General features: G+C 40.7%; 2 protein-coding genes across 2 annotated transcripts; both read left to right on the forward strand.

The window, feature by feature from the left end:
- The first annotated feature begins 1,099 nt into the window (after nt 1-1,099).
- kcnj16 (potassium inwardly rectifying channel subfamily J member 16) lies at nt 1,100-10,658 on the forward strand. The gene is made up of 2 exons (XM_038736003.1): nt 1,100-1,234; nt 7,427-10,658. The coding sequence occupies exon 2, from the start codon at nt 7,437-7,439 to the stop codon at nt 8,667-8,669; it is 1,233 nt and encodes a 410-aa protein (XP_038591931.1). The 5' UTR covers nt 1,100-1,234; nt 7,427-7,436; the 3' UTR covers nt 8,670-10,658.
- Nucleotides 10,659-15,560: 4,902 nt separating this feature from the next.
- Nucleotides 15,561-20,949, forward strand: kcnj2a (potassium inwardly rectifying channel subfamily J member 2a). The gene is made up of 2 exons (XM_038736002.1): nt 15,561-15,739; nt 17,716-20,949. Exon 2 carries the CDS (start codon nt 17,960-17,962, stop codon nt 19,241-19,243), a length of 1,284 nt encoding a protein of 427 aa, XP_038591930.1. The 5' UTR covers nt 15,561-15,739; nt 17,716-17,959; the 3' UTR covers nt 19,244-20,949.
- Nucleotides 20,950-21,197: the final 248 nt, after the last annotated feature.

Here is a 21,197-nt window from a genome sequence, read left to right on the forward strand (position 1 = left end):
TCTCTCCTAACCTCTAACATACACTTGTGCTCTTCTTCTTCTTCTATCCCCTACAATTATCTTGTTTTGATTGCACTTTTTGTTAACTTTTACTTCCTTCCCAAGGTATCTACCCCATTGATGTGATATGTACTGTGAGCACTTACTAGTACTTATTGCTGCTCTTTCTTGTATGTATTGTCAGTTGTAGATCTGTAGTTGATGCTCTGTTGATGCTTGTATGTTGTTCCTCAAATGTAAGTCGCTTTGGATAAAAGCGTCTGCCAAATGACTAAATGTAAATGTAAGCGCGATGTGCAACAGTAATAAATGTCCCTGCGAAACAGTGCGCTGTATAGTTATATGGATTAAACGAAGCCTCGATGCAAAGACTTTACATCGATGCATTTTAGTCATCAATTTAATCGATGAATTGTTTTAGCCCTAATGTAATGCCTAAATGGTTAAAAAGCAATGTGGCCATAATGTGGTCACGGTGATAAGTAATGTTTGTGATCATGTTTCACACTATAGTGTTCCTCTAATTAAACCAAGTTAGTGTACCGGGCCTCCTTTTATTAATCCATTCACCATCTTTTTAGCTACAGTGTGTACTGAGAAAGTGGGGCCAGTTCAAATGACAGGTATAGTTAAAGGCAAAGAACACCCTTCCACCACACTGTCACCTACGCGCTATTCATACAATAAACATTAACACCACCAGGATGGAAAAATTGCATTGGAATGACAGCAATCTCCCATTTCCATTGTCCCAGATCTGTTTGTGGGTACATAAGAAATACGACCCATTTATCACAAAATGATAACACCTGCGAGCCTTTTCTCTATACCAAGCACAGGCAGTCAATAGATTTCCATGTTTGAAACCTGAGTTAGGTGTTTTGCTCTGGATAATGAATGGAGTTTGGTTTCAAAGTAGTTATTAAAGTGGGAGAGGCAGAGGTTTATGAGTTAAGGTCTCTAAGGAGTTTCAAGGTGCGAAGAAGGGATTTTTTTGTCAAGTCTTTCAAAAACAGGGTTATTGCATATTCTCATGCATATTCACATTTACCTGCACAGACACACATTCAGAAATAAAAAACACTCACCTGTCTGCATGATACCATGTGGTGCTGAAGGGAGGTGTTAATCTTTAGTTTTTGCAGTGACAACTGGGCTAGGTCATTCCAGTAGGTGACTTGGGAGAGCTCACACACATTCCTGCAACTGGTTCAGCATTTATTTTGACAAAAAGGTAGGAATTGATCTGTGAAATCTGCTGTTTCTGTTACACTTATTTTAATTATTTTAATCAGATATCTCAATGTCAGACTTTTCAATGTCAAATCTGGAGATGACCTAAAAGGGTATGTGAATTTTTTATTTTTTTTTTCCACTTTTTACTGGAAAATATTAATTGCATGTTCTTAAATAGACATAAAAGTACTACGCTGGCTAATGAATGATAAACTTCATTTGCCAAAAATTCTGAGTAAGCAAGTAAATGTTGTGCACAGCAGAACAATCAGTAATCTGAGCTGCAGTATTAAAAGCAGTAATACAATGCCTGAATGGTTAAATTGCAAAACAAGATGTGACCAAGGTGATAACTAATGTTTGTGATCGTGTTTCACAATGAAATTTGAGCAGAAAACAGGTCATGAGATGATGTGGCATGTATTACAAACAAACACTGGCACAAACACATTTGTAAAATTATGAGTAAATAATTTATATGAATTCGAAATTTGTTAGACATAATTAGATTTTTTTAAAAAGAAGTGTTGTCTAAAGAAGAATAATATGTGACTGTGTGAGGCGGCATCGCTGCTGACACAACAAGCTTGACTGTTTCATAAATATGAGACTATTGATCGAATCATGCAAGGCTGGTAACTGAAGGACATGTCAGTCTTAAAAAGAAATCATTTAGTAGCAGTCACTAAGGAAAGTCAAAACTGACTGCTGACCTGACACAGGTATACACCAACAAATTACTCTTTTAAATTCAGCAGCACAGGTCATAAACCCTGTTCAGACACAGGAATAAACACTGAATCCATGATAGAAATCTACAACTCACAGGTTAAAATCCTGCATCTCTTTTCATGTGCATCCTCTTTAAAATCAAGGTTAAGCTATTTCTGATGAAGCAAAACAAAACCAAACATGTGCTCTGGTCCACTTGGCACTTTGAAGCTTGGATAAACCATTAACCTTCAGGAACAGACGGCTAAAATTTGACAACTCCTGACTTGATTATGTAAAAAACGTCTTAGGAAGTCTCAGCCCCCCTGGCCTTTACACGGCATTTTAAACAAACTGCTAAACATGAGGAGAAATTCCAGTGAAGATCAATGTCAACAGATTTGACACTTGTTTTTAGAAAAATTCCTGAAACGGGTGGCGTGATCTCTACCCGGCTGCCAAACAGTCTGGTCACGGTTCATTTGACAAGCTAGTGAGAAGCTTCTGTAAGTAACTTGTTAAGATGGAACTATATTGCAGTGTTGAGGTTTTGAAGGTCATTAGAGGTGGCAGAAAGCCCCGGGGCAGAGCTAGGAGTAGCCACCCGTGTACACTGTTCTGTTCCAGTGAACCACAGATGGGTGGCACAATGTCATTTGCAGTAAGTGAGCATGTAATGGAGTTGTAAGTGCCCTGAGCAGGAGAGGAAACAAGCCAATTGCCCAAGTTGTTTCCAGAGTTCAGCCCTCGATTCCTATTGTCAGCAGTGGATGACGGGCCTGTATTCTAACTTTAGAATACAAAAGGACAGTCTTAGATATTGTTATTGTGAAAAACAATGATTCAAACCTCAAAAAGATGAAGTTTCATAGCTGTGTTCAAGGAAAGTGCAGTGGAAACTTTATGCCAAAGGTCAGGATGTGTTTTGGTTGTAAGTGGTTGTTCTGTGTGAACTTGTTTTGTACACAGAGCTGCATGTTTCAGGTTGTGGGCAGACAAAATGTGGAGAAAACAGCTCAACCTAGTGGGTCAACACAACACGGGGAACTGTTCAGTGGGTAAAAACCACATGATACACTAAAAATGCAAATAACTTAGCAGTAGCAGAACTTTTTAATGTTCGGGATATTTTGCATTTAGCATGACTGTCCATTTCCTTGAAAAATAAAATAATCCAATATATTACAGTAGTATACAGTGTATTAAGTAAACTAGTGTGTGGTGGAAATTCCTCCTCAGAATCTTGAAACATTTAAAAAACATTCAGGGTTGATTAAAAAGTCTTTTCATGGCCCGATACTCCAGATGCTATTAAAGCCAAAATCGCTCTGACAACAGTTACATCACGTTAAAAAATGCAGAATTAATATTGGATTAATTGTGTATTTTGAAGTTTAGTTAGGTAACCACATGAAACAAGATGAGGGTATCCTAATTTAACTTGTATGCCTGTGTTAAGATACTTAAAGGTTTCAGACTTTATTTATTTCAGTTTTGTCTGAGTGTCTCCATGAATTGGCTGAGCATTCATCTTCATTATACCTCATTAGTCCTGACTCTACAATGCAGGAAGATAACATTTCAGCCCTTAGCACAGAAGAACTACTGGATGAACAGTAGCTCCACAACTGATTTATGAGATATGATCAACTTTATAAATATTTATACATAATTTTGCATTTTATTATTATAGTGCAAGTAAAATATATCAATACACAATTTAATGATCTACTAAATCATGGTTTTATATATTTCTCTCTTCATATTTCATGTATTAGGCCTATAAGCAATTAGTAAATAGTAGGGCTGCAACGTTTATTTTCATTATGAACTAATCTCCTCAATATCTTTCAATAATTTCGTTATGTTAATCGGAAGGTCGGCGGTTCAATCCCCGTCTCCCCCTGGTTGCGTGTCGAAGTGTCCTTGGGCAAGATACTGAACCCCGAATTGCCCCTGGCGGCTGTTTCGCCAGTGTATGAGTGAGTGTGAATGTTACTTTCCGTTTGAGCACTTAAGCTTAGTGTATGAATGTGTATGACTGGTGAATGCAGATGTAGTGTAAAAGCGCTTTGAGTGGTCGAAAAGACTAGAAAGGCGCTATACAAGTACGGAGCATTTACATTTAAACCAACAGTTTCATTTATGAAAGAAAAGCAGCAAATCCTCGCAGCTAAGAAACTTGGTAAAATGTCTGTACAAAAGTTCACTGCTCATCCAAAAATTGAGAGTGGAGATATTTAATTCTAAACCACAAATGTCAGCATCCTTGTGATGCCAGAGGAAAAGTCTGGAAATGACCAAAGTCATTAGGATTCATCATCTGAGGGCCACAAACGTCTGTGCAAATTTAATGGCAGTCCATCCAGTAGATATTCCAGTTTGACCGGCACCAAAGTGGAGCCAACAATGACTTAAACGACAGACTGATAATGAAAAATGCAGCAAAATCATTTTCTGACAATTAACTAATCTTTGCAGCTCTGGTACTTAAATAAATGAGACACAACCATTTAAAGTTGTAAAATCAGAGAAAAGCAGCAAGAAAGTAACAAGTTTAATCAAACAGCAGCTTTTTAAACACCTGTATAGTGCTACTGAGGAAGTACAGATAACTGCTGCACTTTTTATTCTCCTAAAAATGACAGAGGTTTGTGTTTAGACTGATAACCTATGAATGAAACAGTGTCTCTTGGTTTTTCAGTAGGATGCTGCGTTTTTCTCCTTTCGTCCATATCAGGGTACTTAGGGAAGGATTATGGGAAGCTAATAGGACGTTATTTCTATGACCTCATAGAGTGAGCTCCATAGTCTGGCAATGGGTTCGTTCGCTGTAGCCAGGAGAAAGTGGAGTCTGTGACTGGAGCCCAGTTCTCTCAGTCAGATAGCGGTGATTCAAACCCCATTTGTTTTGGGCGTAGAGGATGCTCTCAGTGGTTTGGCTGTGATTGATCCTTCCTCTGCCCGTGATCGCACCATGACATTATTCCAGTTTCCACATTCATTTTTCCCCTGTTAACTTAGACCAGTTCACTCCTGTGGCGCTTCCTTTATTGGCCCTCTGACAGTTTTTGACCTCCACCCAGAGAAAAAAAAAAAAAAAAGGTCTTGGGCCATTGCTTTGGACAACAGCAAACCTTTGCATGGAAACATTGTTGTATGTTTACAGAGAGTTTAACGTTACTGGGGCAAAAGACATCCTACTGCGGCACAACAACAGACCCCTGTCACTAAACACATTTTCTTTTATCAGAATTAAATTGCAAAATGTCTTCAGTATCTGTACCATTTGATGCTTTTACAGAATTTTACCTGTTTTAATCAGCTAAGGCTTAATTTAATATGCTTATTACACTGTGGCCTCTGAACAAATTTGGTAAAATCCATCAGCAGAGATGCATTAAAAACTGCTAGTGATCTGTGGAGTACAGGTACGAGTTGCACCTTAGGTGGCACATCAGAACCAGGAAGAGAAATATCAGCCCAAGCAAGGACGGTTGCAGTGGGTTTTGTTTCTCCAGGCAACTGCCCCATAATGATTAAATGTATTGACATAGTACAAAGAGGCAGGAAAAAGAAAATGGTAAACATTCCCAGATTGCTTTCTTAAAAATAGACCTCCAAAGCAAAAAATATAAATGGTAGACAAAATATGAAAGAAAACATGTGAATGAAATTATAAGTATAACCCATAACAGAAAAGAGAAACGAAATAAAAGCCAGCAACAAAATACTCTGTTTTCCCCGTCAGTGATTTTTTTCTTACTGTTCTTGCTGTCAACAAAGTGCTGCTCATTATGTATTTATATTAGATGATACAGGAAGCAGAGCAAGAGGTTGGAGATTTCCAGTGATCAGCCAATGTTTTTGATACATGGAAGACTCTGCTGTTAATTGTTTCCTCCAACAATAGCGGCCGGGGGAAAAAAAGAGTCGGAAAATTGGCAAGACCGGTTAAGGTGAATGGCTGTTTTCTGTATCAGAGCAACGGGGAAAGTCCTTTGGGAGTATCTTGAATGATCTATGTAGAAGTTGCAGCATCAAAACATTATGCAGTACTGTATTTATATTTTCAAATATAATAAAGATTTGCATCTATTCTACTGCTTGTTTTAGCCACAGATTTCTTTTCCAGCTGTGGAAACACGTGCACTCAATAGAATCAGGAGTGGAGTCAATGAAAAAGAGCTGTAACACACATACTGGCTGTGGTCCATACATGTCCTATTCTGTGACTTAATTTTGCCCTTAACCCTTAAAAGAGGGTTATGGAAAAATAAATTAATAGGTATTTCTACAATACTCATTTTAATTGGTACAGAAGCTCATATAGGCACAATAAAATTAGGATTTCTGTGTCAGATTTGTGTTGCACATGAACTCCTACATCCTCAGTGGGTCAGAGATCAGACAGCTTTCAATAGCTGTTTGGTCTCGTTTGCACAGTTGCCCGTCTACTCCTGCTGTCATGACCTGCATTACTCTAATGACCTTCTCTCGATGTTTTGGGTCAGTGGAACCACAAAACAACAAAGCTCTCCAAATTGACACATGTTAGACAGTTACAGATTGGGGACTCGGTCAGGGATCGGTTTACACCTAAAACCTAAGTTTGGGCACCATGTCGGGCCTTCCAGACATAAATCTCTGAAATAGACAACAATACCAAATAAAACAATGCTCTTGGGCATATGTCCTTTTAATATCAAACTATAGGGTGAGGTAATTTTTTTGTCGTTAGTTAAAGCAATACACCATGTGTATTTGAAAGCTTTCCAACTATAGCGCCCCCCAGCAGTAGTATGATAAAATACCATGTGGCAGACACCAATGCTGTCTATGAGCACATAAAATCCTACATAGTGGCTTTAACTTAAACCTGGTATTTGCTAGGGATGCACCGAATGTTCAGCCACCAAAATTAAAATCGGGCAAAAATATTGTGAGAAAAATTTGTGAGAAGGCGATTAAGCTAGCCACACCTAAATTTGGAGTGCACACGTATTCAAGTCTTTATTGTAACTGAAACAGCCCAAAGCGAGCTGACAGCCAGGTTAGCGACTTTATCCTCTCAGTTTCTCTGACAAGTGTTGCAGTATGAGAGTCCTACCGTAAGAGAGGCTGTGAATGCTTCATGTTACGTGATACGAGAACCACATACAACATTGTTTATCAAATTGGGTCGGACTTGATGAATTTAACGCGAGGATACAACAACAACATCTGTAATTTACTTTACTGGACCCTCTTGGGCCTCGGACACACTAACCATAGCCTCTTCAAATCCTGTGGGAAACACTGAGGAAAAAGAACATTTTGATTAATTTATGCAAAACGCTAAAAAATAGAAAGAATGTGTACTTGTTCAGTGTTCGGCAAATTTTTCATTATATTCCGTTTCGGCTTCTGCAAAGAATTTGCATTTCGGTGAACCAAACCGAACAAAATTGTTAAACACTCTTTGCTATCTTCCCTACAGACTCTGAAAGATGCATAAACAATATTCATCGGTGAGCCCCACCGAAGACTGTGTGAAGACTCAGAATGGACCAAAGAAATACCGCTACATACGCAAAGAAGGCAGCTGTAACGTCGTGTTCCGCCATGTTCCAGAGGAGTGGCTGCTGTTTGTGACAGACATCTTCACCACATTGGTGGAGATCAGATGGAGGGTGATGTTCCTCATCTTTGCCCTGTCTTACATCCTGTCCTGGCTCTTCTTCGGCATCCTCTACTGGGTCATCGCTCTGGCTCATGGTGACATGAAAAAACACACAAATGACATCTGTGTGTACGAGGTGCGCAGCTTCACAGCTGCTTTCCTCTTCTCGCTTGAAACTCAAACAACCATTGGCTACGGTTTCAGAGGAATGTCTGAGAACTGCATGACAGCCATTATCGTCGTCACTGTACAAGATGTCATCAGCTGCTTCATCGACACATTTGTCATCGGAATTGTTGTCGCCAAAATGGCCTCGGCCCGAAAGAGGGCGCAGACGGTGGGTTTCAGCAACTGCGCCGTCATCAATCTTCGTGACGGCTACTTGTGTCTTTCCTGGAGAGTCGGGGACTTCCGCAGAAACCACCTGGTGGAGGGGACGGCTCATGCACACATTGTCCGCTCCGTGGCGCATGCCACAGGGAATACAGACGTGATCTTTGAAGATCTGGTCATCCAGCAGAGGGACATCGTCCTCGTCACACCTACCACCATCGTCCACAGGATAGAGCCCAGCAGCCCACTGTACAAGATGAGCTTGGTAGATCTGCGGAAAGCAGACTTTGAGCTTGTGGTGTCTTTTACCTACACGGACGACTCCACAGGTATGCTGCATCAGACCCGAACCTCGTACACTCCAAATGAAATCCTCTGGGGTCAGCTGTTCCAGGAGATGATCAGAGTCAGCAGGAGGCACTACAGGGTGGATTACATCTTGTTCAATCACACCACTAAGGTGCATGTACCTGAGGTCAGCACCGAGGAGTACGAACACAAGAAGCAGCTGCGGCCGTGTCCACAACATTCACCTAGATCTTACCCACTCCCCTCTGCAGGGTCACAGCAGCAAAATCATCAGGAAAATCTTCTGAAACCCCCAATGGTAACTGTGGAACTTGTGAATGACACTCACCCTGAACCAACTTGTTCAACATCTCAAGCAGACAATCAACATCAAGACACTCCGACTCTGCCAAATGACCTTACCAGTCAAGATATATAAAAGTATCAAAGAAACCACTGCTAAAAATGAATACTGGATGCTACAGAATCTCATTCACAAATATTCTACCGTCATAGTTTATCAACATTAAGAGTCTACAGCCACACTAGTAGCACTGTGAGGCTGTACTTAGGAAAAGCAGTGCTTTGAACTACATGCTGACGTCAGCATGCTAACATGGTCACAGTGACAACGGTTATATTCTGATGTACAGCATCACAACCACAAAAGGAATTCAGACTGATGAATGAACGGGCACTAGTGGTGTAACAGATGGTAGTTGATCCGTGTTCAGCACGGGCGAGAGACTAATTTAAAAGCAGCTGATTTGAAACCCTGTTGGCTGTGACTTTGGGCATTTTCAGTGATGTAACTGGGACACAGGGCATAGTTGTCACCATAGAAATAAATCATAAGATTGTGATGTTTATTGCCGCTTCATTAATTAGAGCCTTTATAAATTTATTTAACCTAACTTTTTTTTTCTGATTTGAAAAATGATCCGATCCGTGACTCAAAATGACTTTTCAATCCAATCCGTAAGTTTTGTGATCCGTTGCAACCCCCAGGGAGGGCAAACTTACAAACTTATGTGAGGATATGAGAGATGATCCCAGCAGCTGTGCTCTTCGAGCATTGACACTACAAGACAGCCACCTCTTCAGCCTACAGGCAGGTTTGATACACAAAAAATAAATAGTTGGTGAGAGTGTCACTTTAAACATTTAAATACAATAACAAAGAATACAAAACCTATAACGTACAGAGAGAAGTATAGTTTTAATAAATTAGGTCTCTATAGGATGAGGACACCAAGGATGATAAGTAGGGTCAGTGGTTCTAATGCAATCCAATGTACTTTTTGGCCAATTCAGCGAATCTCTATTGCATTCTGCCATATTGCCCAGTTGGTAGTGTCTGTATGTACCCAATCCGTACTGCCTGCCGGATCCCTTTCTGCACATGATCAAAAGTGGTCCTGTCCATCAAAGAAGGTTACCACAATTGTGTCTGTTCATAATTACTCATGTGTTGTTGTCTGTTGTCATCTCAGGCCATCAAATACTGATGCTTTCAAGGCTGAGAAAGCGTTAATTGATGCAAAAGGTACCCTTCAACGTCCGTATGAGACGCCCCCGGGCATTTTGTTATTGATATTTAGTTGGATCATTTTGAATAGACAGATTTGCGATAACCTTCTTTGACCACTTTGTGAACCACTTTTGCGCGTGTGCAGAATGGATCCGGCAGGCAGTATGGATTGGGCACCGACAGTGTCAACTTGGCACTGTGCATCAAGGAAGTTGAGGGGCGGAGCTTCTGAAGGAGCACTGAAGGGAGGGGTGTATTTGTTTGGCTGTCGAGTTGAACTATCAGAACTCTTCCTCCTCCAGAATCGCAGACCCCACCTTTAAAATGTTAAGAGAAATAGAAATTTGAATGTTTGTACTGACACTACTGGAACACTACTGGGCAATCAGCTGAGGAAGATCATGTGTACCGAATAGTCCTTGATATTATGTGAAAATAAAATACAATTAGACCACACTTTAGAATGTGCATGGCACTTATGTAAAAAGGTTTCATTTTATTCTTTATGTTAGATCACTTTGACACACTACTGGGACATATTTTTGATGCAAATATTAAGTCTACTGCTGATATAAATGAACAGAAATCATAGGGGGGACTACAAGTATTTCCCTAATATGAGTCAAACTTTATATAGAACAAATGTAAAATGTTAAGTTTTCTTTATTTTTGTGGTGGTGGAATCCCATTTGTGTAATAAGTAAAGATATTCATAACCAGTTCAAACTTTTCATATTGTCTTAGATTTTTGTAAATGACAAACTATATTTTACATCCTCAAATCTTTTATGAACATGAAGAATATGAGGATCTGTTGTAACAGACTAAACAAATGTATACTAATTTTGTTGAAACAGTGTCATCAAGCAGGATTCAATAAAGTGATGTTTAAATGTCTGGTTTGCATCTTCACTTCTTGTATTAATATGTATCTGTGAGATGTATCATGGTTCTTGTCCAAGAACAAAAGATCTGATCGGGAAAGTCACTTTGATGTCAAGTAACCAGACAGTCAAAAGTAACCAGATGCTGCTTTAAAAATGTGCTGCTTTGATTTGCATCACTGTGTAATCCTATTAAAAGCATGTCTTCTTTTTATCATCTATCCAAAATAGATCAATCCAAAGCTCATGATGTTATTCAGGCACCAGTCAGACATGAGAGATCATGACAGTTTTGATTTACTGTGATGCCTGTATTTCTATCTGAGCCATACAGACCACATAATGCTTCTTTCAACAGGGATGTGGGTAGTGAAACTGACCCTCGAACAACCACGACCTTCTGCTGGCACTACGCAAGAGGTTAACCGTGATACAGCAAGGTAAAAGGTGCCCGTTATGAGAATCTGAAATACCTAATTAATCCCCGAGGGGGAAATTCCTGAGTCACATTGCACATCAAAGTATAAAGGAATTGAAATAAAAGAAAGCTGGTAAATAAAATATAAAGAAATATATCAGGCCTGTAGGGGGAAAAAAACTATATTGCCCACACAGCAGAGCTGTTTAAGCCTTCTGGGGTGAAGTCAGGTCAGGACAAATGTGAAAGAAAAAGTTCCACTCCAGCAACAAGTGACAGCCCTGAATCCGGCTTGGCCAATTTAAAAGTGCAACACTGAAATCTGAGTCTTTATCTGACAAAAATACTACAATGGGGATGACATTTTCTGAATCAGAAAGGAAATAAATAAATATGTTTAGAGTAAGAGGCTGCAGCCAAAGCCAAACAAATAGTCCTAAGAAGTTTCCATATCAGCTAATCGCTTACTAAATTCACTCGCTATCCCACTGGTCAGTCCTTTTTTCAGCATCTAGTTACAGATTTTGCAGAAAGGCCAAGAGGCCTGATCCCCAGTAAATTGTAAAGTTTCTGAAATCCATGTGATATTGAAATGTCAGCCACCAAAAGAACACAAAAATCCGTGCCACAGATTTTCAGTCTATCGGGTAAATTATTATTAAATTTCACCTGGATGCCTTCATGCTAGCAATGACCAGCTTTTGGCCTCAGGCTTTATGTAGAAGCAGCTGACTTCACGTTTCGAAGCTTGTAGCAAAGCTTGTTTTGAGATGAATAGTTAAATATGAGGCTACAGCCAGCAGTGGGTTTGCTTAGCTTAGCACAAAGACTGAATACAGCTAGCCTTGTAAAATGACCCTACTTCTGATTTATTACCTCAGTAAACACTTTGCTAATGACTTTATGGTCTCAGTCACTAATTTCATGTCTTCTTTAATACAGCACAATGTTCATTTAATACATTATGGTCCCATTTAGAGGAAAATAGACAATAATGGCCTTTTCACAAGGGAAGCGACACGGCGCCTGCGTAGTCGCTTGGCCCCGCGGGGTCTCTCTGCGCCTCTCATGTGAACAGACAAGGAGACAAGCGCTCCGCGAGTAAACGGCAGGCGCACAGTGCATAGTAACCATGGCAACGGCTTCTGTGCGCTAAACAGCTGTAGCCTATTTAACTTAAGTTAAAATTATACATAACTTTACCGGACAGGCCTTCATCTAGTTTTGCGGGGAGGCTCTGCCGTGCGAATTCCCTCCTGTTGTTGTCCTATTTAGTAAACAGTAACAGATCCTGGAAACTCACGAACAGCGAGGATCAGTCTCTCGTTCAAGACAATTCAACTCTGGCAGGGGAATGTGCACGACTGCAACAGTTTCACGTGAACATGCCCACACACCCTTCCTACACGCTCGCCTCTCATTGAAAATGAATTACAAGAGGCGTAAATCGCTTCCCGTGTGAAAAGGCCTTAAATCAGTAGGCTTTAGGGCAGGAAAATCTGTGATTGACAAGTCGTTACCATGGTGACCGGTCAATCAGGTTAGAGTGACGTGTACCCACGGCACTGTGTAAATTTAACCAGCGCCGTTGAAAAAGCTTATTAGGAGTTGGCCGTTCACTTTCTCTGGCGAGTACATTTAGTTTTAAACCTGTTGTTCACTAGAAAAAATTTGCATCCCAGTTACAATGACGTGAATTACAGATGCACCTAGCTAACCAAGCTAGCTAGGTCCACACACGGCCGTTAGCTCCACCGTCACATCAAATTATGGTCACGTACGGTGTTACTGGTTGCAAAAAATCAACATGGTGGTGGCCTAACGTCACGATAACTACGTCCACTTGTTTTATACAGTCTATGATCTGAACACACTGTTAGCTCCTGTCACTTTAAGTCCTCCCGCCATAAAAACCCACTTTCTTCTGATTGGCCAACTTTATGGAAGCCTCCCAGGGGCAGCAACTAGCTGGCACAGCTGCTGATTCCTGTGGAGACCTTTTTCTATACAGTCTGTGGTGGAGATAGAGCTGGCTGTGTGAGACTAGGCCTCCCGGATTAATGTACAAATACACAACTTTATTCACTGATCTTGGTGAAACTGTATCAGATTTCATTGAAAAGTTATTTCCAGTGTTTCCCTCTGATGCTCCCTGTCTGCTCTGCCTCAAGTTTTGCTGATGGATAGACAGCTTTACTTGCGCCGTCTACTGCGAAGGGCTGGAGGGGGTCCTTTGCCATTTCCACACTTGACGTCAAGAATGGAGCCAAATTCAAAATGGCGTGTTTGCACAACCATTTACTGAAAGACTGAGCAGTAGGAAAAGAGAGTTTTTCCTCATAGTTTGAGGGTCTTCAGACACACCGGGGTCACACGTTTAGGTTGAAAAGAAGAAAAAGTAGATTTTGCTGAGTGCTACTGCTAAGTCCGACAAACTGTTGGACTCGTCAGATTTATCACGGCGCTGCCACGTGTCTATTACTGCACTCCCTGAAGAGATATTGTCTACTTTTTTGGAAAAATGAAAAAAGCTATCTCGGAAAGGAGACAGAAAGGTTTGCATTATACATTTGAAGGTGCTATTCAGGCTGTCCAACTGACGTGAAAAAAATAAAGACAGAAGATATAGCCCGCCGATACACAGAGTGAACCGAGGAAAAAAGACATCAATATTAAGGATTAACACTGTTCCTGTAAAGCTGGGTGGGTCACTATTACAATCATTAAATGGTAAAAGCTCCAGGGATGGATAACATTACATTCAGTAGTAAGTTAGCTAGTGTTAGCTAACTAACATCACATTAGGATCAATCCGCAGCCAACATTTTTCTGGATTTGTTTTAGGTTTTTGTACTTCTCCTTTCAACCTCTCTGGGTAGTGACTGTAATTATTACAAGTGCCCCAGGAACAGCGTTTGACCGTATCTTGGAAAAATACAGCAAAAGAAAGCAGGAAAACGACTCCTTTTGCATTAGAGTCAATGGAGCGCAGCCATGAAAGTGTCGGACCTGAGTTAGAGCGAGTCCTATGCTGCGCTGTGGTTGGGGGCGTGGTTTAGCGAAGGGTCAACTGGTCGTTTGGGTTGGAGGACTTGTCCGAAATAGACAATGCATAGGTTGAGACATGAGTTTAGAAAAAGAGAATACTAAAAAAATAACCGGGTGCTGAGATTGAACGAAGAAACATTTGTTATGGAGTTTTAGAATTATTTACTGTGTTTCATTTTTTTGTGTCATTTAATGTTTTCAACACTTCAGCTTAATGCTGTTGCTGCAGTGACATAAGTTGCATGAAAAGTTCACACTGAGTGCTCTCCTGCCCCCTCCGTCTTGTGCTGCTGTCTGCTACTTGCTCACATTACAGAGCTTTGTGTGTGGTAGGCAATCACTGGTTAATTCCAGTCTCCAGCTCTCCACCTTGTGGTCCACACGCAGCACTGGCTGCTGCATGCATCGCTGTCTTTATTGCTGGAAATTGGGCATGGAAAGCAAACACACACAACGTGCACAGTTCACTGACACAGGTGGTTTGGGCTAAATATATGTGCTGCTATAAATAACCAGAACTAAAAATAAGACTTACAGGGAAAAGACAAGCAGTTCAAAAGCCTTTTGGAAAGCATCTAGTTGTGGGTTAATGTTTATCATGAATTAGTAAGCAAGAAGAATGATTTAGTCAGTGGCTTTAAGACAACACGGTTACAGCCTGACCTAAAATTATGGGGCAACTGATGCATAGTCTAAACATCCGAAGCAACTTGATAGCTCAGTGGAGAAAGACAGTCATATCATAATACAGGCATGTAGGCCTTTATTGAGTGAGTCATTCTTTCCGACAGAACACATTTTCCATACCCACCTTAAAAAATAAAATCTATAAAAACAACGGATATCACAAAAATGCGGATGATGGACTGTTGGGCTACACACTGTTGCAGCAGGTGGTAACAAGACCAGATTTTACTGTTTTTTTGAAGATTTTAATGTCTCTGCAGAATTTAAGAAGAATTAAATTTTTTTTTTTATACTTTTGACTAAATGTTTTCTTCCCCATGTAATAAAGTTGTTGATCATCTGTTTTATTTATTATGGCAATTTGAACTTTTTGCAGAGCCGGACCACCTAAGTGTATACATCATGTAACCCGTGCCTTTGTTATAAATCTAGTACAGATTTAAGTCATAAGAAAAAAAAACGAGATTGATGCTTGTCTGATATTTTTGTTTTGTTGATATGTCAGCTTTTGAACCATCACTACCTATTTTTATTTAACCCCTTTGAGATTTTAGTGTCGTCGGTCAAATGCAATTGCTCTCCATTCGATGTCCTGTTCTGTACACATCAGTCGCATTGATTAAGAACACAAAATTACACAAAACAGAGTTTAATTGGCCTGTTTCACAGTGTGCGCTCCCCTCCTCTCTCCATTGGTCGGGCGCTGAGCGGGGGGGCGGTTCCGTCCCCGGTGCGTGTTGTTAAAAACGCTTTGGGGGAACTCATCGCGAGGCACATTATCGAGACCGGTCCTCCAGAGATGCGAGGGAAGTTACACTTGATCTTTTTAGGGCAAAACAAATAACAAGCGCGCGGAAACGACGACGAGGATAACGGAGGCCAAAAACGACTGGATTATATTTCAGCAAGCTGAACCCAACCGGTCCACAAATGAGCAACAGGTAGAGAAAACTCGAGTTCGAGCTAGTGTTTTATAGAACAACTCCTATTGTGCTTTTAAATGAGATGTGATGTCCTTAAGTGATTTATGCATGCCAGTACCGTTATTTTTATTATAAACAACCGCTCATATTAAGTTGTGATAATTCTCCATGACGCACCGACTTCCTGGCTTTTTACGCGTGACTCCTGCTACCAAAACTGTCACAAGACCCACCAATATTTTTACTTTATCTTTCTTCTCGCTTCTTAACTTAGGATTTTAAGATTACTCCTGATTTCTGATGCTCTAAGGTGGCAATGAAACGTACATGTGTCTCTCAGTCTGAGGGGTGTGTGTGGATGATTGCATCAGAAGTCAGCTCCTTTTTCCCCCGCACCTGTTAACATTTGTCGCTGGCATTTGGTGCATTCTGAGAGCAGCTCTGCCTGCCTCACAACTGTCAGATACTATTTCATTATACTGTTTAAAAACAAAAGACTATGTAAGTAATAATATCATAATAACAACTGGAATCATTTTTGTTTGTGTTGCTAAAATGACTTTGTCCAATTAATATGAAAAAAGTATAGAATTTGCTGAATACAATTAATCTTATGAAAAGGAAGAAAACCTGCTGCATTGTTTTTTGAAATGTTTACATATGAGCTACCATCTGAGAAAAGATTGCTTAGCAATACAGCATCCTTGGTAATAAGGATCAGCAGTGCATATACATTAGATGCTACTTGGATATTCTATAGATGTTTTGGAACTTACTACAAATATGCAATTTTATGTAAAAACCTCGAAGACAATTGCATCAGCCAGTTGTACTATTTGCAGATATGAAACTACAGTATGAATTGCAGCTGTGGTCATATCATAGTGGTTTAATCTGTGTATGTGATACTGTCTGTGCCTGAATAACTTTCTAGTTTTCACTCTAAGATCCTCATTTTTTACTCGTGCCTCAAAGAGAAATCCATCCTAACAATTTTTTTTTTTTTTTTAAAAGAGACCGAAGAGAGCTGCAGCAGGTCAATTTAATGTGTTGCTTGGACAGCCAAAACTAATGAGTAGTGTTTCAGTTGTGCCAGGAGAATCCTCTCAGGACAGCCTCAGTGCAGCAGAGAGAAGAATCCCTCAGGGCTCTCTGAGAGTCAACAAGCTGTGCATCTCTTCGGTACAGCCAAAGACAGAGCTCACACTTTCCCTTAAAGCTTCTTTACAACAGAGCAGGTTCACTAAACCTACGAGGCAGACATGATTTATATTTTAACTGTTTCATAACAGAAAGTATGATTATAATTTGGATTTTTAGTTTCTAGAGGATGGGTGCTGAAAACAGAACTGCTTCAAATTAAGCTGCACATGCACAACATCTTCCATCTTTCATAATTTTGAGTTATAACATGTGAAAATGTGCATTAATAATGCACCACTGAACAACGAGAGATACATTTGAAAGTAATGTGATAAACAAGCTTGCATTGTTAAAAAGATGACAGTAAGAAAAATTATATGCTTTAATAACACACACGGTTTAAACTTGATCCATCAGTAGTGCAAAACCATCAGTCCATGGGATCCTGTAGAAATGCTGTAACCCACAATCCAGCAAGAAATGATCAAGCAGCCAAGAAAAACAAGTCGATTTTGTAAATGACCAATAATGGGGTGGCCTCTCTCAGTGAAAGGTGAAATGTTAGATCAGGGTTAGATCACTGTTGTTGTTTGTCATAACTGGATGAAATATTGTTGGCACAGACAGACGAGCTTTGCTGACCCTGGGCATACATTTTTTGATCGTTTTTCACTGACTCCAAGCACGTCTGACCACTCTGATGAAGTTATCAATTCTGATGTTTTTTTTTTAACAAGGTTGTCTCTAAATGCCCTGAAAATAATTTTATAGTAGTATATTTGTTATAAAGTTTCTGATCTATATGAAACTAGTTTGACTAACAGACGTCTTCTGTCTTTGTTTTCTTGTAGCAGATGAATTCGATGAGGTCCAGTCAGCTGATGAAAGAGGAGTAACCACTTCATCCACCTATTGTTGCACTCCATCTAGGGGCCAGTGAGGCTGAAGAGTCCCTTCAGCCCGCCTCATTTCGCCACCATTTCCTCTCAGAGTTGGTCCCCCAAAAGTGTTTCAAAACTGTTTCTCCAACGCTTTTTCCAGAAACTCAGACTGTTTTCCAAAGCAGAAGCAGCACAGCCCTCCCAGACTGAGGTGATGGGAAGCGTGCGAGCCAGCCGTTACAGCATTGTGTCATCAGAAGAGGACGGCATGAAGCTTGCCACTATGGCAGTACCCAACGGCTACGGGAATGGCAAGGGCAAGGTGCACACGAGGCACCATCCGCAAAGCAGATTTGTAAAGAAAGACGGTCACTGCAACGTGCAGTTCATCAACGTGAGCGAGAAAGGTCAGCGGTACTTGGCTGACATCTTCACTACGTGCGTGGACATCCGCTGGAGGTGGATGTTCATCATCTTCTGCCTCGCCTTTCTCCTGTCTTGGCTGTTCTTCGGTTGCGTCTTCTGGCTGGTGGCAATTTTCCACGGGGACTTAGAAAATGATGCCCAGAAATGCGTCTCTAATGTGAGCAGCTTCACCGCTGCATTCCTGTTCTCCATTGAGACTCAAACTACTATTGGCTACGGCTACAGATACGTGACAGACGAGTGCCCTGTCGCTGTCTTCATGGTGGTTTTCCAAAGTATCGTGGGCTGCATTATCGATGCCTTCATCATTGGCGCCGTCATGGCAAAGATGGCAAAGCCCAAGAAACGGAATGAAACTTTGGTTTTCAGCCATAATGCCACAGTGGCCATGAGGGACAACAAGCTCTGCCTAATGTGGCGTGTGGGCAACTTAAGGAAGAGCCACCTGGTTGAGGCCCATGTGAGGGCGCAACTTCTGAAATCCCGAACGACAGCAGAGGGGGAGTTCATCCCCCTTGACCAAATGGACATAAATGTGGGCTTTGATAGTGGAGTCGACCGCATCTTTCTGGTCTCCCCCATCACCATCGTCCACGAGATTGATGAGGGCAGCCCCTTCTACGACATGAGCAAGCAGGACCTGGAGAACTCAGACTTTGAAATCGTGGTCATCCTGGAGGGGATGGTTGAGGCGACTGCCATGACAACGCAATGTCGCAGCTCCTATGTCGCCAGCGAGATTCTTTGGGGCCACCGGTTCGCGGCAGTCCTCTCTGAGGAGAAAAACTACTACAAAGTGGACTATTCCCTCTTCCATAAGACATACGAGGTTCCGAGCACCCCGTTGTGCAGCGCCAGAGACTTTGCAGAGAAAAAATACCTTCTCTCAAACTCCAACTCTTTCTGCTACGAAAACGAGATGGCACTGGAGAACAAGGAGGACACGGACGAGGGGAACGGGGGCAGCGTTGGGCCCGACGGCACCCAGACAGACAACATCTCAGAGACTGAACACAGCCAAGCCACTGTGCCACTAGACCTCCGGCCTCTGAGACGAGAATCAGAAATATGACTGTTCAGACCTGAAGTGAGAGATTTTCTAAAACCACCTCACTGCTCTAAAAGGCACAACCAGCCGAGCTGGGCCTTGGGTAGAGGACAAGCCAAACGGTACTGCTGTGGGAAGCGGCAAGGTTTGGGACTTTGTATGTAAGAGTCTGCTTGAACTTTGACTACACACAGTATGACAAAACACAGCACTATGAAACGTGCATATTGCAGGAAGAATTCTCCATCAAGTCCCCATGAATGTGTGCTCAGTGTCTGGTGACTGCAAGGTGACAGAGAGGAAGGATGTTGTTGAGATGACTTGAAAGTTGCAGGCATGTCTCAATTTCTCTGTCCGGCATGAACAAGACACTTTTAGAAAGGTGGTTTTTGTAGTTAGAATATGTTCTCAAGTGCTGCTAGAAAATAGTGGAAGTTCAACATTCTCGTAGAACCAAAGAGTACACGGAAGGTAGATGTCTGGAACAAAGAAGGTACGAGTATTTGTTCATGAGCTGGTCTCATAGCAGACATCACAGAACTCTAATAAAAAAAAAAAATGCACCAAAAACTTTTATGCAACGAATGTCAAATGACTTGTAGCAACTTCTGACTTGACAGCACTGATTTTTCTGCTCTTCTCCTTTAACCTTTGCAGTTATTGATCTGAGAGACCGTTCATTGCTGGTCAGACTGATAGAAACATGCCTGCTCATGTCAAGAGATAGAGCAGGGTAGTATTAAGGACATCAAACTGACAGAAAAATCATTAATTTAAACAGAGACCGGGGTAATATGAGAATCTGAATGTTCTTAAAAGTGCTGCTATGATGTTGCTTCTTTTTGTCTTTTTTTTTTTTTTACGGTTGATAAAAAATGCCAAAGAGTATTATTATCATAGTTATATGTTTCTTAAAGACAACACCTGCTTAGATTTGGTACAGAGAAGTAGAACGTTTAGGATGTTTTAATAAGGTTTGTTTTTCAAGAATGTGTGTACATTTTTTTTTTCTTTGATCATCTTTATCTTGAGCCACTTCATCAAGCCTTAATGTCAAAGTCAAATGGGGAAAGTGAAGATGTGTAAATCAACAAAAGTGGCAAAGGCTTAACAGTAAAGAAGAATCACAAGGTCTGCAGTGTTTGCTGAACTAATAATTCAGTTAATGGCCCACTCAAAGAGGAGATTTTTGAAGCCAAACCTGCTTTAAAGGTTATAAAATACAAAGTGGTATGTGCTGAAAGATCTAGATCTCCGGTTTGATGTCTGAATCTGATACAGTGTTATGATTGGAGTTTGAAAAACAACAACTGCAAAAATATCAAATCTCCAAGTTTAACATTTTCAATGCCACTTTCCCTTTTTGCAGACTACAGAACAGTTTTCATTCTCTGTCGTAATGTTTTTGTTTTACTAGATTTGATGAAGCGTAGCTCAAAGCCAAATGTACTGTAACCCCGGCATATGAAGGTGTACTGCACAAGAGTTTGCATCAATACAAATTTATATCCTGTATCGTTTTTTTTTAAAAAGAACGGAAGACAGAAGGCCACTAGGCTCCATACATCCTACATGTGTAAATACCTCCCTCCCTGTTGCAGTTATTTTGTATCAGTCTTCCAAATGTACTGCAAAACAACGGAATGTACAGATTTTGTATTAATATTATTATAATTATTATTGTACATGATATTATATTGTTCCTTTTTCAATAAAATGTCAGTGGACAATCTGAATCATGCGGTGTGGCTTGTGATGAGAGGCAGATTGACTTTGAGAAAGTTTAACTATTTTAACAAGTTTTCTAAGAACAGTTGAGGTCAAGTCAATTTTATTTATGTAAAACCCCACACAAAAAAAAAAGGTGTCAGATGAGACTTTTAGTTTACGTGTATCTTGCTTTCGAACAACCAGAACTAGATCACATCTCACTGTAACATGGAAAATGATACTGTACTGTTACAATTACTGTGTTGAA

The sequence above is a fragment of the Micropterus salmoides genome, unplaced genomic scaffold (assembly GCF_014851395.1).
Source record: "Micropterus salmoides isolate LMB-PRFRI ecotype aquatic unplaced genomic scaffold, ASM1485139v1 Ms_hic_scaffold_21, whole genome shotgun sequence".
NCBI classification, from domain to species: Eukaryota; Metazoa; Chordata; class Actinopteri; order Centrarchiformes; family Centrarchidae; genus Micropterus; species Micropterus salmoides.

Coding starts and splice junctions, on each gene's coding strand:
- kcnj16 (XM_038736003.1), top strand. CDS start 7,437: ATGCATAAACAATATTCATCGGTGAGCCCCACCGAAGACTGTGTGAAG.
- kcnj2a (XM_038736002.1), top strand. CDS start 17,960: ATGGGAAGCGTGCGAGCCAGCCGTTACAGCATTGTGTCATCAGAAGAG.